The sequence below is a fragment of the Heteronotia binoei genome, chromosome 13, assembly GCF_032191835.1.
Source record: "Heteronotia binoei isolate CCM8104 ecotype False Entrance Well chromosome 13, APGP_CSIRO_Hbin_v1, whole genome shotgun sequence".
Taxonomy (NCBI): Eukaryota; Metazoa; Chordata; class Lepidosauria; order Squamata; family Gekkonidae; genus Heteronotia; species Heteronotia binoei.
Genome location: NC_083235.1, coordinates 63,944,793 through 63,960,505, shown reverse-complemented (window position 1 = coordinate 63,960,505; position 15,713 = coordinate 63,944,793). Strand labels below are relative to the sequence as shown.

Here is a 15,713-nt window from a genome sequence, read left to right as displayed (position 1 = left end):
ATCCTTGAGGCACTCCATTTGTCACTCCCCTCTAAGAGGATGAGGAACCATTCACAAGCACTTTTTTGGGTGCAATCTGAATCAAATTTGTGTTTCTAAAATGCCCTTGGTATAGTTTAGCCCATGCTAAATATATTCTCCCTTGGGTTAAGGCTAATCCATGGCTAACAGAGTCTGCTTAAGTAATCTATCTCCTCTCAGATGCCAATCAGAAAGCATATCACAAAACAGGTAGCTAAGTTTTGTAATGCTTGTCTCTGTTTTAGAAAGGCATGTATCTTTTGATTTTATTGATACTTTTATTAATTTTATTATTCTGTTTTAACCATGGATAATTTTGCCATTCAATATTTAAATTTGTTTAATTATTAGGCTTATTCTTGGCTTGGTGCCATATAAATAAACTGACTGGGTGCAATCTGTCAACCAGTTACAGATCCACCTAACAGTAATAAGATCCAAATCACATTTTGCCAACTTGCCAACAAGACTATTATGTGGAACCTTATCAAAGGCCTTACTGAAATCAAGTTAAACTATGTCTACAGCATTCTCCTGATCCAGCAAGGTAGTAACTTTCTCAAAAAAAGAGGTAAGGTTAGTCTGACATGACTTGTTCTTGAGAAACCCACCCAGTATAGTAACCCACATACTTAGTATACTGTCTCCCTGTTTGCAAACCTGTGTTTCTGGCAACACCGATCCATGCTTCAGTAACATCAAGACTAAACACACTGTACATGGGGCTGCTATTGAAGACTATTCAGAAACTGCAATTACCTCAAAATATGGCAGCTTGCTTGTTATATGGAGCTAGCTGGCAGGAGCATGGCACATATTCTGACATTCCTTCATTGGCTGCCAATTACTTCCCAGCTCCAGTTCAAAGTGATGGTTTCTAAAGTCCTTTATGACTAGGGCCAGTCCAAGCCACCCACTCTCCCCACCACAGGTGGGCAGGAAGACAGTGACAGTTTGTATGGTTAAGAACAGTGGACTCTAATCTGGAGGACCAGGTTTGATTCCCCACTCTTCCACATGCAGCCAGCTGGGTGACCTTGGGTCAGTCACAGTTCTTGAAAGAGCTGTTCTGTCAAGAGCAGTTCTCAAAAGAGCTTTGTCCCCCACCTTCCTCACAGGGTGTCTGTTGTGGGAAGAGTATGCTACTTTGAGGCTCAAGGTGAAGGGTGGGGTATAAATCCAACTCTTCTTCACACCATGGCATGGCTCCACTAGCTGCCCTCATCCCATACATGATGGCAAATTGTGGCGGCAATCACCATCATCCTGAGTATGACTGCAAGGTATGGAGGTGACACCTGCTCTCCTCTGCCACAATGAGGTGGCACTTGGTGTCCTTGTTTAACATGCAGTGGTGAGGCAAGGAGTATATTCCACCCTCACCCTCAAATATCCCTTTTTCGGCTCTCCTTTGCCTGCCTGTATGCCCCTGTTTTAAGCTACTTTAGTTATTAAAATGCTTGGAGATCATTCACTGGGTCCTTCATTAGCAGCACCAAGTATATAACCTTTATAAAAATGTAAGTACAGCCTGTAAAAAATGGTTTGTGGTAGTCTTGATTCTTTTTGTGACTTATCTTTTACATATCAATCCTTCCTCTACTCCATGTTGCACTAATCGTTCAACAGTTGGCAACAAACACCACGTCAATATCATGGAATATATTGACCTTGACTATTGTGTGAATGTCTGTTAACATACTGGCTATACAAATACACTCGCCACATATATAAAGGAAGGTGGGGAAATCATTGAATATTTATCTTGTTTAATTTGTGAGTCTGCTCTCTCGGTTCTTTAGTGAAGAACAAGCGGGAACTCCCAAGGACTTGGAGGAGGCATCTAACTTCCCCCTCTCCCACTCAGCTGGAAATCAGTTGTAATTCTGGGTGATCTCCAGCCTCCGCTTAGAGCTTGACAATCCTGGTCCTCCTGGAAGAAATGGCTGCTTTGGAGGGTGGAATCCATGACATTATGCCCCTCTGAGGGCCTCCCGCCATCTTCAAACTCTACCCTCCCCAGGTTTCCTTCCCAATTTCTAGGAAATTCCTGACCTCTTGGCAATCCTATATCCTCTTCCTGACTCATTCTCTCCTCCATTCAACCTGCCTTGTGTCTGCCTCCCATTTTCAGCGATATTTATTCTTTACTTCATTTATACCCCACATTTCTCCAGAGTAGGGACCAGAGCACATCAAAAGAAAGAAATTGGCAACTAGCGTAGCCCTTTTAATACTCGTGAGATGTCATTTGTAAATGCATCACTGTTGCATGTGGTAGATTGTTGTCATGTGGTTCCTTTTGATTCTTAATCTACTTCTGTCACTTGGGGAAGGACAGTGGCTCAGTGGTAGAGCATCTGCTTGGGAAGCAGAAGGTCCCAGGTTCAATCCCTGGCATCTCCAAAAAAGGGTCCAGGCAAATAGGTGTGAAAAACCTCAGCTAGAGACCCTGGAGAGCCACTGCCAATCTGAGAAGACAATACTGATGGACCAAAGGTCTGATTCAGTATAAGGCAGCTTCATATGTTCATTTTACTTTTATGACCAATGGAGAGAGAGATCTGCTGTGGAACACTGAAAAGTTTAAAAATGCTTTTTAATGTTGAAGGTAGAAGGCATACATGAAGCTACCTTGTGAAGGAACCTATCAAATCAGACTACTGACACATCTAGTTTAGGATTATCTGCTCCAACACAGCAGGTCTCGGGGGTGGGAGGAGAGAGGAGGGTCTTTTTATCTTGAGACTCCTGGGATCAAACCCATGATGTTCTGCATGGAAGGCATGTGCTTTATCTTTAAACTATGGCCTCCCTGAAGAAGAAGGGTTCTAGTAGTAGAGTATAGGAGCAATTGAGGTGGCTAAAATTCTGTACTCAGCCAACCAAAAGTCTGTGCCAAGAAAAGCTGGGGCTGTGGAACCTGTATGACATGTGCTGTGAGAATATTTTATAAGGTTGAACAGTCTGGCTTTTCTGACATAGCATTTCTTTCTTTCTTTTCTTATCCCTGTTCCTTAATTTAAAAATCAGTCTGCATAATGAATCCTGGATTTGTTAATCCTAGGGAGGAGCAGTGAGCTAGGTAGGACAAGGAAACCCTATGCCCAGAACCCCTGGAAATCTTATGCAGCCACACTTTCAAATATATATTCCAAGTGAAAGAGCTAGAATCTTGCTTTTTTTCAGTGGAAAACCTGAGCTTCCCAGGAAGCTTAATATCTAATAAATGTTTTTGTACTTTTTCTTCATTCTCACATTGCGTTTATTTTTCCTTATCCTGCCTGTTTTCCAAGCAGCTCAGGATAATGCACATAGTTCTCCTCCCTCTCATTTCCTCTGAGAGGCATGTTAGCCTTCAAGAGAAAGGCTGACATATAGTCACTCGGGGATCTGCATGAGCAGGATTTAAACCTAGGTCTCCTTGGGATGCTAACCAATGTTAATGTTTCCTTATGCTTTCCCTAATGTTTCCCTGTGCTTATGATACATAACCCTCATGCAAAACATGTTCATTTTCAGCCACATGTATGATTTTTCTTGTGTCTGCTCCAGTGTGCATCTGCGGGAGAGGTCCAGTGTGCAGACCATTTCTATAATGCTATCCCAGGCCTCCTTCCAATATAGAGCATGCTCATTACTTTCCCCTGAATCTGTAATTGTAGAATTGAGTTTTGGCATTTAGCCACAAGGTGTAGTGTATATCAGATTTGTTGTCATTGCATCTCGGGAACAGCTGCTGATTCTTTTTTTTTTTTAATCGACCCATTTATATGTAGTTATTCCAATAATTGAATGAAAGCACTTGTGTGCAAATAATTGTGAAGATGCTAGCTCATATTAGCAGTGTAAGACACATGCATCCCTCATTTGTTGTTTTTAAAATATTAGCCTTATACACCCACAGAAAAAAGTAGTGCTGCACAGTGCCTTCGTGTGGTTTCCACTGCGAAATATATGTATTGTGGACCAAAGTCACAGATCGATCAATATAAAGCAAAATCGGCTGTTAATGCTTTGCTGTTGCTCTGCAGACTCAGACGTACTAATCACCAGGGGAACAATCAAACAGGAAGATGAGCCTGGATACTGAAAAGATGCAGAGACAAAAGGGAGGGATGAAAACAGGCATGCCTTTTACAGCTATCCATAACTGTACTGCTCAGGGTTGCCAATCCCCAGGTGGGGTCAGGGGATCCCCCAGTTTGGAGACCCTCCCCCCACTTCAGGGTCATTAGAAAGTGGGGGGGGGGAAATGTATGCTGGGCACTTCATTATTCCCTATGGAGACTGATTCTCATAGGGTATAATGGAGAATTGATCTGTGGGTATCTGGGGCTCGGGGTTGTTTTTTGAGGTAGAGATACCACATTTACAGTGCAGCATCTGATGCCCCTCCTCAAAATACCCTCCAAGTTTCAAAAAGATTGGACCAGGGGGTCCAATTTTATGAGTCCCAAAAGAAGGTGCTCCAATCCTTCATTATTTCCAATGGAGGGAAGGCATTTAAAAGGTGTGCAGTCCCTTTAAATATGATGGCCAGAACTTCCTTTGGAGTTCAGTTATGCTTGTCACAACCTTGCTCCTGGCTCCAGCGCAATGTCTTCTGGCTCCACCCCCAAAGTCTCCTGGCTCCACTCCCAAAGTCCCAACTATTTCTTGAATTGGACCTGGCAATCCTACTACTACTTGAGGAATATTTGATGTCTTTGAATTCCCCAAATGACAGAGAAACGGGGGAGAGGTCAGATCCACCCTGTGCCACTTGCCTCAACAAGGGCCAGGGCCTTTTCAGCCCTGGTGCCCACCTGGTGGAATGAGCCTCCATCAGAGATCAGAGCCCTGTGAGCTACTACAGTTCCTCAGGACCTGCAAAACAGAGCTCTTCCACCAGGCCTTCAGCTGAGACAGTGGATGTCTCCTTGTTCTTAGGCTTCCCCTAGGCCCCAATTAGGGTTGCCAGCCTCCAGGTGGGGCCTGGAGACCCCCCACTTTTACAACTGATCTCCAGCTGGCAGAGATCAGCTCCCCTGGAGAAAATGGTGCTTTGAAGGGTAGACTTTATGGCATTGTACCATGCTGAGGCCCCTCCCCTCCTCAATCCCCACCTTCTCCCAGCTCCACCCCCAAAATCTCCAGGTATTTTCCAACACTGACCTGGCAACCTTAGCCCTGACTGATCAACTACAACTGTATCTGTTGACTCATGAATCATGGTTGCTGAATTTCTGGATGTTTTAATGTGGAATTTAAATGCTGTGCTTTTATAGTTGTACATATATGATGTAACCCACCCTGAGCCTGCTCATGGGAAGGGTGGGATATAAATTCAATGAATGAATGAATAACCAACCCTTTAACCCTTTACCTACTACAGCACACTCTGTCTCAAAGCTACACACAGTCTTGCACGTCGCTTACATATTGAAGAGGCATTTTAAAAATGAAAGCTCTCCATGTGCAACACTGGGAAACATTACCTCAGTGACAGTGACCCACCCTGAGCCTGCTCATGGGAAGAGTGGGATATAAATTCAATGAATGAATGAATGAATGACCAACCCTTTAACCCTTTACCTACTACAGCACACTCTGTCTCAAAGCTACACACAGTCTTGCACGTCGCTTACATATTGAAGAGGCATTTTAAAAATGAAAGCTCTCCATGTGCAACACTGGGAAACATTACCTCAGTGACAGTGACCCACCCTGAGCCTGCTCATGGGAAGAGTGGGATATAAATTCAATGAATGAATGAATGAATGACCAACCCTTTAACCCTTTACCTACTACAGCACACTCTGTCTCAAAGCTACACACAGTCTTGCACATAGCTTACATACTGAAGAGGCATTTTAAAAATGAAAGCTCTCCGTGCGCAACATTACCTGGGAAACATTACCTCAGTGACAGTGTTATATAAACTTTGTTAATTATGCAGGGAAGTAAACTGATTAGGGTAAAATTTTGCCTCTCCTATTTTACCCTTTCAGGCAGAAGGCAAACAGGGATATTTCTCACTTTACAGTTTGGGATATGGGCATTCCCGAGATGACAGAGAAATGGGGGCGAGGACAGCACCCTGTGCCACTTGTTCGGTTTAGGATTCCATACTTCGATAAGAAAAAGGCTGACCCATTGCCTGCCCTGCTTTCACTTCTTTCACCTTCCGCTGATTGGAGGGCATGAAAGTAAGATCGTTTCTTTTTTTCAGCCACAAGAGCACTTCGAGGTCTCCTGTACACAGATTTAGCTTCTCTCTTAAATCTCTAATTTGGAGCCAGATTACAATGTAATACTTACTCACATACCAGTACCACAATAGCACCCCTTTTTAAAAAAAAAAAAGAAAAGAAAACCTATAAAGCTACTTTGGGAGGGAACATTTAGGAGCACAGAAGCGGCAGGTCATATGTATTGGCTAATCCTTTCACTGGTAGAGCAAGATTCAATACTAAAGACCGTCAAGATTTCCATGGTATAAGCTTTCATGTGTCCTAGTCAAATTTCCCTTCATCTAATAGCTTTGCTCTTGAAAACTTATTCTCTGGAAATCTTGTTGGTCTTTAAGGTGCTGCCAAGCAACATGGCCACTCAACTGAACTAGCCTTTTACTGGTGTTTCTCCACTGGCTGTTTCCCTTTGTGATGGACAAATGGATGTGTGCATCTTTAACTGAGCTCTCAAGAACTAGATTCTGCTCCCAACCCCCCATTCTGTATTAGAAGGGCCTCACTTAGATCCTGGTTTTGGCTATAGCGTTTCAGTCTATGTGATTTAGTGTTGTCCATTTGTAAGTAATCTCCTCCCTTTGGAAACAATAAAGAGACCTGTTGCTGAAGCTTCTATAGTTTCCCGTGTGCTGGTAACAAAGCAGAACTGAAGGATGAAGTGGGATGGGTAAGCTACGCCTCAGATGATACTGCACCCTCCCCAAAAGAGTTTAAAATGTGTTGTGTTCAAATGATGTGCCTGTTGCCATCTTTGACTGGTTACCCAACTGTGGCCTTTCTGAGCAGAAAACATCTGTCCTAGTAATATAAAGATTCAGTTAGTATAATCTGCTGTATGTGGGACTGCCCTTGAAAAGTATTTGGAAACTTCAGTTGGTACAGAATGCTACAATGAGGGTGTTGACAGGAGTCAGTCATAGGGATCGTGTCACTCCAGTCTTGGTCCATTCACAGTGGCTTCCAGTTTGTTTCCGGACCAAATTCAAGGTGATGCTGTTGACTTATAAAGCTCTATGTGGTTTGGGACCAACATACCTGAAGGACTGGCTACTCCCATACAAACCTGCTATGGTTATCTTCTGAGTCCCTGCTTCAGATACCCCCCTACTTTCTGAGGCTAGATAGGTTTCAGTGTGAGACAGGGCCTTCTTGGCTATGGCACCAAAACTATGGAACTCACTTCCTAGGGATATTTGTCTGTCCACTTTTCTTACTTTTGCCAGCAGGTGAAGACTTCTTTTTTCCATCTGGTGTTCCTTCAGTGATCCCTCTTTACTGCCCCATAGAACAGAGTTTGAGTCCAGTGGCACCTTTAAGATCAACAAAGTTTTCTTTAAGATAAAGATTTTGTGTGCACACACACTTCTTCAGATACAGATGCGCTCAAAAGCTGATACCTTGTATTAAACTTCTCTGGTCTTAAAGGTGGCACTGCACTCAAACTTTGCCCTCCTGCTTCAGATTAACACGGCTACCCTCCTGAATGTCTACTGCCTTATGTTTGTCTAGTTTTAAATATCCACTTTAGTGTTGCTTTTAATTGCTTTTATGATGTGTGTTTATAGTGCTATTTTAACTTTTGGCCACCTTGTTATGCCCAAAGAGTCAAAAAGGCAGGGGATACACATTTTATAAATAAATAACAGATATGAATCTATGGGAAAATCAAAGAGAGGGCCTTTCATGATGTGGAGTCAGGTTGAATACCATAAAGCATTAACTGATAATTTTCCTAGGTCTTCAGCCCTCTGCTTACCAAAGATCTGTAACATTCATAGAGATTTTTGAGGCTACTCTGCCTCCAAGTTTACATTGTATTAGTAGTTATTAAGTAGCAGTGCTGTACTAGTTGGTTCTAAATGCTCTTTTCCTCCTGGAACTAGTTTTACTCTGAGGTATGAAAAGGCAAAAAGTTATCGCCCTGGTTTGGGTGAGATGTATGGGTGTATTGTATTAAGTTAGATAGTGTGGTTTGCCCCTGTGAATTTTTGCATTATGGGAAAGATCAAAGAGCTATAAGTGTTTCACTGTTTGTCCTTGCATTTCCTTTAGAAAAACATGTGAAGTTGGATTTTTTTTCTGATTTATGATGGAACTTTGGAGTATTTCTTTAAAGAGCCAGTGTACCCACTAATCTTTTGCATGTTTTTCCCTACAGGATTCCAACATCACACTGTACACCGACAACCCTGACCTAACACTATGTTTCCAAAATACTGTCCTGGCATGGATCCCATGTTTCTACCTTTGGATCATCTTACCTTTTTACCTCCTGTATCTAAAATCCAACAAACGAGGCTATATTATTCTCTCTGTGCTGAGCAGGTTTAAAACGGTAAGACGTACAGTTCATCGAGACACCTTAAAAAGCGGTGTGAACCTTCCTACCTAATTTTAATGAAAATAGACACACAAACCTCCCCTTGGAAATATTATTGTACAAATAAGGGGAGAGATCTGGGTCAAATGAGGGCTAGAGTGGCTGATCATGGGCCTTGTGTGTAAAGGGTTATGGATCTGTGTGGCTGTGATTATTTGCAAGAATTCCTAGAAGTATTAAAACAGTCTGAGGACTGGAATTTCAGTTTTACATGAGCTGCGGGAATCTTGCCTTAGTTTGAAGAAAAAAAAATATCCCTAGCTATCATGAAGCCAAGGATCAACTTTCATAAGGTATGAGTTGTCCCTGCTAAAGGATCAGCAAGGAAGTTGGTGGCAGGGAAGACCTGGAGAAATTGGGATGCTTCTGCATCTTTCACAGTAACTGAATTCACTATTTATTTCATTTATACCCTGCCTTTCTCCCTATAGTGGCTTACAGCATTCTGCTTTCCTCCATTTTATCCTCAGAGCAACCTGTGAGGAAGGTTAGGCTGAGAATACGTGATTGGCCCAATGTCACCCAGCGAGCTTCCATGACAGAGTGGGGATTTGAACCTGGGTCTCCCAGATCCTAATCTGTAACTCTAATCTCTATACCACAATGGCTTCAAAGGGCTCATTCCTCAGGCTCTGCACATTTACTGCACCCTTTGGTAGGCCTTCTTTCACTCCTCTGTCTTTTCCCTGTTGTGTACATCTATCTAGTAGTTTTAGCAACTAAGAGTAATTCTAAACTGGTCCAGTCAGAATTCTAGTCTAGTCTACTCAGTGGGGTTTACTTAGGATTCCACTCTAAAGGTCCTTTAAAGGTTGGAAACAATGGATCATATGATAGGGGTTATGAATTTTAATTGGATTTTAATAGTGGCTGCCCCCTGCAAAAGTGTGCTGTGTCAGTGGCATTGTTGTTAATTTTTTAAAATTACGATCTTGAATTAGGCTGGATGTTTCTTTTGGGAAAACTGGAGTTAGCAATATGACTGGGTAAAAAGATTAACAAGGGTTCCTATGACCCAAATTACTAAACATACATTTATTATAAGAAAGACAGGCAGATACTACAGTCCTCAATATATAGTCATTGAAACTCAGTCTAATAATAAAATAAAAAGGTAAAGTTAGTCCCCTGTGCAAGAGTTTCCAGCTCTGGGATGACGTTGCATCACGTTTTCACGGCAGACCTTTTTACGGCGTGGTTTGCCATTGCCTTCCCCAGTCATCTACACTTTCCCACCAGCAAACTGGGCACTCATTTTACCGACCTCAGAAGCATGGAAGGCTGAGTCAACCTTGAGCCAGCTACCTGAACCCAGCTTCTGCCGGGATCAAACTCAGGTCATAAGCAGAGAGCTTGGACTGCAGTACTGCAGCTTTACCACTCTGCACCATAGGACTCCTTAATAATAAAATACTCAGTTCATATTAATCATGTAGATTCTGGTAGATTCAATGTACGCAGTCATGTTCCAATGTCATCAGATCCCCTGAAAAAAATGTGTGTGCAACAAGACAGCAGGCACTCCACTTCCTGTTTCATAAATTTCCTCAGGTACAGGATTATAATTTTATTTCATAACGTCAACGAAGACATAATTTCAACACATAAGCTTATGAAGGATGAATTGTCTCTAGGCTTCTTTCCTTACAGGCAGATGCTCAATGCCATCTGAAGCAGTCATTCCCTTCTAAACTCATTGACTTCCATAGATTTAGAAAGGTCAATCTGTGGTAAAATATTAACCAGTATTGTTCAAAGCATAAATATTGTTAGAGAAATAAAAATAACTTTAATATTCAACGTTTGGTACAGATGCTGATTTCAAAACAAATTCATTAACTGCTGTTCTGAAACAACTTTGTAAAGCATTGAAATGAATTATAACTTTTAATAATGTTAGGCAGGGCTTTTTTGTAGCAGGAACTTCTTTGCATATTAGGCCACGCCTTTGATGTAGCCAACCCTCCAAGAGCTTACAGGGCTCTTAGTACAGGGCCTACTGTAAGCTCCAGGAGGATTGGCTACAACAGGGGCATGCAGCCTAATAGGCAAAGGAGTTCCTGCTACAAAGAAAGCCCTGATTTGTTAGATAAAGTTTTCATGAATGTGCTGAGCTGTGGATGTGTGCCAACCCTATAATTTCTTTAGATTATTTATGGTGCAATCCTAATAACACTTTCGTAGGGGTAAGTCCCAGTGAATAGACCTGAGTAGGATTCTGAGTAGGCCTGCAATTATACTATTTTTACTTAATTGATCTTGAGTTGTGTAACCCAGTTTTATTGCATTGTCCTCTGTATGTATTATATTGGTCCTTTGCATGTATTATACATGGCTTTTATAACTCTGTTATCTGTCTTGAGTCTCAATGAGAAAAAAAGCAAATGAATCAAGATTGCTCTCTTAGTCTAGCAAAAACAAAAGAGGAACTAATGCGCAGAAGTCTCCTCTACTGAGTAACTATACTGGAGATACATTTAGGGTTGCCAATCCCCAGGTGGGGGCAGGGGATCATCCGGTTGGAGGCCCTCCCCCCGCTTCAGGGTCGTCAGAAAGCGGAGGGAGGGGAAGGAACTCTGTTATTCCCTATAGAGATTTATTCCCATAGAAAATCATGGAGAATTGATCTGCGGGTATCTGGGGCTCTGGGGGGGCTGTTTTTCGGGGTAGAGGCACCACATTTTCAGTATAGCATCTAGTGCCTCTCCCCAAGACACCCCCCAAGTTTCAAAAAGATTGGACCAGGGGGTCCAATTCTATGAGCCCCAAAAGAAGGTGCCCCTATCCTTCATGATTTCCTATGGAAGGAAGGAAATGAAAAGGTGTGCCGTCCCTTTCAATGTGATGGCCAGAACTCCCGATGGAGTTCAATTACGCTTGTCACAGCCTTGATCTTGGCTCCACCCCCAAAGTCTCCTGCCTCCATCCCCAAAGTCCCCAGCTATTTCTTGAATTGGACTTGGCAACCCTAGATACATTTGAGCGTTGCACAGCAATGTCATGGGTAGAATCTCTTGCGTTTTATGGTCTCTTGCTTAGAACTTTTTTGTTCGTACCCATGTACTGTTCATACGTGTGATGTATCCTCAGCTGGTGCATGTATACTTCATGCCTCTGCTGAAGTAGGCCATGAAAATTTATACCACAGTAAATCTGTTAGCATAAACAATGTGAGGCTTCTTAAATTACTAAGCAATTAATACAGCTGCTCCTTTGGAACAGGGCTTTTAAAAAAAAAAATCATTCAGTAACTTTAGAATTTTATGAAGGAAAAGGTCTCAACCAGAGAGTGTTTCCAGTTGTATTGCTTGAGATCTTTTTATCTGAAGGTGCTGCTTTATACATGCAAAAATGTGCTCTACCCTTTAGCTTTAGGGTACTCCCTCAGCCATGGACTCCTCCTTGCACAACTCCTTAGTAGAAATGAATTGGAACATGAAATTGAATAGTGCTTAATGTTGCTTAGGTCATGCCCGAAGTCACCAACCAGATCCAGCTTCTGTGATCATAAAACAAGGACAAGAAAAGTCAGGACTTGCTTTAACTGCATTGACCATGAATTCAGCCTTCTCTGCGGCATGAATAGCCTTCCCACAAGTCGGGTTTTTTTGCTCTTAATGCATATTTCCTTCTCGTTTATCAGAGTCTACACTTCTTCCTCAATTATAATTTTCCTTTATAGGCATATGCTCCTACTCATTGCACCCATGTCCGGAAACTTACGTGAAGCAATCTCTCCAAAGGATTCTGGTACATTAAGACTTGCCTGTAAATAATTGCTTGCCTGGTAGCCCTGTAATGAGTACAAATTGCTTCTTGGTGACTAAGCAGAAAGCAGGTTCTATAAACTGGAGAAGTAAGGGCTCCCCCTGGTAGTTAATACAGCATAATAAATAGGCTTAGGTATATGAGGGAGGCAGGTGAGTATCTTTTATGGATTATTTGCAAGTATGTTTTAAGAGCACGCTGAAATAAAACTGTTTGTTGAACACATTCTTGACACAGAAATTTACTGTTTCTCTCTCTCTTTTAAAATTAAAGTTCTTTGCTTTTGCACTCTGGTGCGTCTGCTGGGCCAATCTCTTCTATTCCTTCCATGGAATCGTTCAAAGCTGGGACCCAGCGCCTGTGTATTTTGTAACACCCTTACTTGTTGGCATCACAATGGTTGGTATGGATTTCTGTTGACCCTAATTAAATGGGACAGTGTTGATTATAAAGACGTTGACATGAAGATGATACCAAGCATCACAGTTTTCTGGAAATCTAAAACTGGATGCTTAGTTAGTTGTCAGGAATTGATTAAGATTAGCAGAGAGAGCAGAGGAAATTAATTGGATTGTGGGTAACTAATTTATGGTCTTCATTATCCAATTAAGAAGGACTGGGGGATTGGATAGGAGAACTGCTTCAAACGCTATATAGAGGAAATAGTAAAGCGGGGGTCCCCAACCTGCAGGCACCTTTAGAATTCTGACACAGGATAATTGGTATAACCACAAAATGGACATCACAGGAGGCAGAGTCACACCTGTGTGCAGCAGAGGACAAAAGACATGAAGTTTTTAAAATTACACCAGGAAAGAAGAGCGAGAAAGTATAAAACCAATACAGCGGTTGCAGCTGCTGCTGAAGCAACTTCTTAAAGTTCTGTACACAGCTAATTGGAAGCTCCACTTGGTCGCACCCATTCTCTACAAAACACAGTGGATGCTAGGAAGGGTGTCAATGGGCCCCGTGGTACCTAGAGATGCCATGTGGGGAGCCCTATAGTAGGGGATGTGAGTTGCAAGCTGCTCTGCTGTTCCTTGGCCAGATGTCCTATAATAGCTGGCCTCATTTCCTTGGTGTGTCTGCAGCTGCTGTTGAGTCTTCCTGGTGGATGTTTTGCAGCTATGTGCTTGCATGGATTGTGCACCATTTGTAGTTTTGAAATAGCAGCCAAATGGGTCTTGGCTATGTATTTTTTAAAATGTAAATATTTATAAACAGATTAAGATTTCAGCTTTTGGGTAGGAATGAGAAGCGGCTGAATTTTTAAAGCGCATTCCACTCAGTTAACCATGTCGATTCCTGTGCATGTTTTAAACTCTAATTTTGAAGAAATATTTATGTGCATAGTGTGTTTCCTTTGAGTTCAGTTGGCCTTACGGCAAGAAAGCCAGTAATATTTTCAGCAAACTGCTAAAAGTCTTGCGTGTTTGCATAATAAGGAGTAATTTGAAAAAAAAAAAAGGGAGATCTGAGTCAGACTATAGTTCCACAGGGCATGGAGGGAGAGCTATTTTGTCACTTGCATGTATTAATTTTATAAATGCACTGTTGCCTAGCATTGAGGCTGGAAGGGAAAAAAAGATGACAGAAAGCAAACCCCTCCAAAAAAATAGCGAACAGGAACGAAATAGCTTTTAAAAGAGTCTGGGGGCTAGAGGGCGTGTATTCGCAGCTATTTTCCATGTGTTCTACATTCACTGTCTGCAGCTGTTGGCGATGTTGCTCATCCAATATGAGAGGCTTCATGGAGTCCAGTCCTCGGGGGTTCTCATCATCTTCTGGTTTGTGTGTCTCCTGTGCGCCTTGGGTCCTTTGCGGTCCAAAATCATTAATTCTTCAACTCAGGTAATTAGTTGTATGTGCATTTGCAGCTGTATGGGGAAAAGATGTGCCAGGGGTGGGTGGGGTAGAAGAGGAATATGTTGGGCTAAGCCGATGCTGCCTGAATCCCCAACAGCATCAAATGTGGGTGAAGCATGGAGTGGTGCTTAATGAAGATCTGAGCAAGCTAATGAGGAGTTCCTCTTTTCAATAGAAAGAAAGAAGAAAGTCATATGGGGCTTGGACATTTTTTAAAGCTAGGGAAAGAGGGAGGTGGTACTTTTTACATGGGTGTGAGACAAGATCAAGTTTTAATCAAAAGGTAAGTCTTGATGAAAGCATACCTCTGCATTAGAGATTAATTTCCACCAGTTTGGTTAGTGCCTAGAGCCCTGTTTAGGTCACTGCTTATTTGTCTGAGCTCCCTCTGAAAGGGGAAAAAATTCCCTTTACCAGTTTCATTACTAAGGCACCCAGTACCTTTCATAAGGCACCACATAGTACCTTTCATAATTTTTATTAATCTTTTTGAATATTCATCTAAATATTGAACATTCTGTAGAACAGTATTCTACAAACAGAAGACCCATAAGGCTTTTCAGGGAAAGGGAAATCCAATCCTCTATTTATTTATTTATTCCGTAACTTGTGAGTCCCTACTTCCCTTCTCTTGTTTTACTTCCCGTAACTTGTGAGTCCCTACTTCCTCTTCTCTTGTTTTACTTCTGTCCTCTCCTGCACACTACTCACCTTGTCATCTAATTGCTTCCCACTCTCCAATCTGCTTGTTTGCCCCATTTCTTTCCCCTTACACAACCTGCCCAGTTGCTGTTTCTTTCACCCTTCTTATCCTGGATGATCCCACTGTGGATCTGTTGACCTACCTGGGCAGGCCACCACACTTTGCTATTAGATAGGTGATTGTTCTGGTTATCTTTACCATTATCATTGTCCCAAGGAGCACTGTAATAGTTGATCTTAGTCCAGGGATCCATATTAGGCTGGAAGGACAAGATGGAAGTCAGGGTGGGGAAGCATGTAAGTATACAGCTAGCCATTATATTGGTTTGTAACTTTACTCCCCTTGTCACTTGATCTCATTAACCTTCCTGCCCCTTCAGTGAAATTCTCTTGTTTATTGGCTCTAATGGATTTCTCTTCCTAGGATCCAAAGGAAGGCAGATTCAGGTTCATCACATTTTATATCTACTTTGCACTCATCCTCGTTGAGTTGATCCTTTCATGTTTTAAAGAAAAGCCTCCATTTTTCTCTCCGGTTAATTCAGACCCTGTAAGTATTACAGTGACTGATTTATATAGTTCTTTGTAATCACAGAACCCACTGGGAATAACTGGTGCAAACTCCACCCTAGTAGTGTCCTGGATTAGGACTTCACTTCTAGGTGTTGTTTCAGAGTAGTATCTATGATAGAAATGAGCAACTGAAAATCCTACTGCCAAATCCAGACACCCTCTCCTGGAGC

General features: G+C 42.1%; 1 protein-coding gene across 1 annotated transcript in view; it reads left to right on the top strand.

Moving 5' to 3' along the window:
• The first annotated feature begins 1,223 nt into the window (after positions 1 to 1,223).
• Positions 1,224 to 15,713, top strand: part of ABCC3 (ATP binding cassette subfamily C member 3) — a 117,437-nt gene continuing 102,947 nt past the window's right edge. The window contains exons 1-5 of the mRNA XM_060252100.1: positions 1,224 to 1,304; positions 8,413 to 8,589; positions 12,676 to 12,801; positions 14,116 to 14,253; positions 15,395 to 15,520. Coding sequence (XP_060108083.1) covers positions 1,224 to 1,304; positions 8,413 to 8,589; positions 12,676 to 12,801; positions 14,116 to 14,253; positions 15,395 to 15,520 — 648 coding nt within the window. The remainder of the gene's footprint in view (positions 1,305 to 8,412; positions 8,590 to 12,675; positions 12,802 to 14,115; positions 14,254 to 15,394; positions 15,521 to 15,713) is intronic.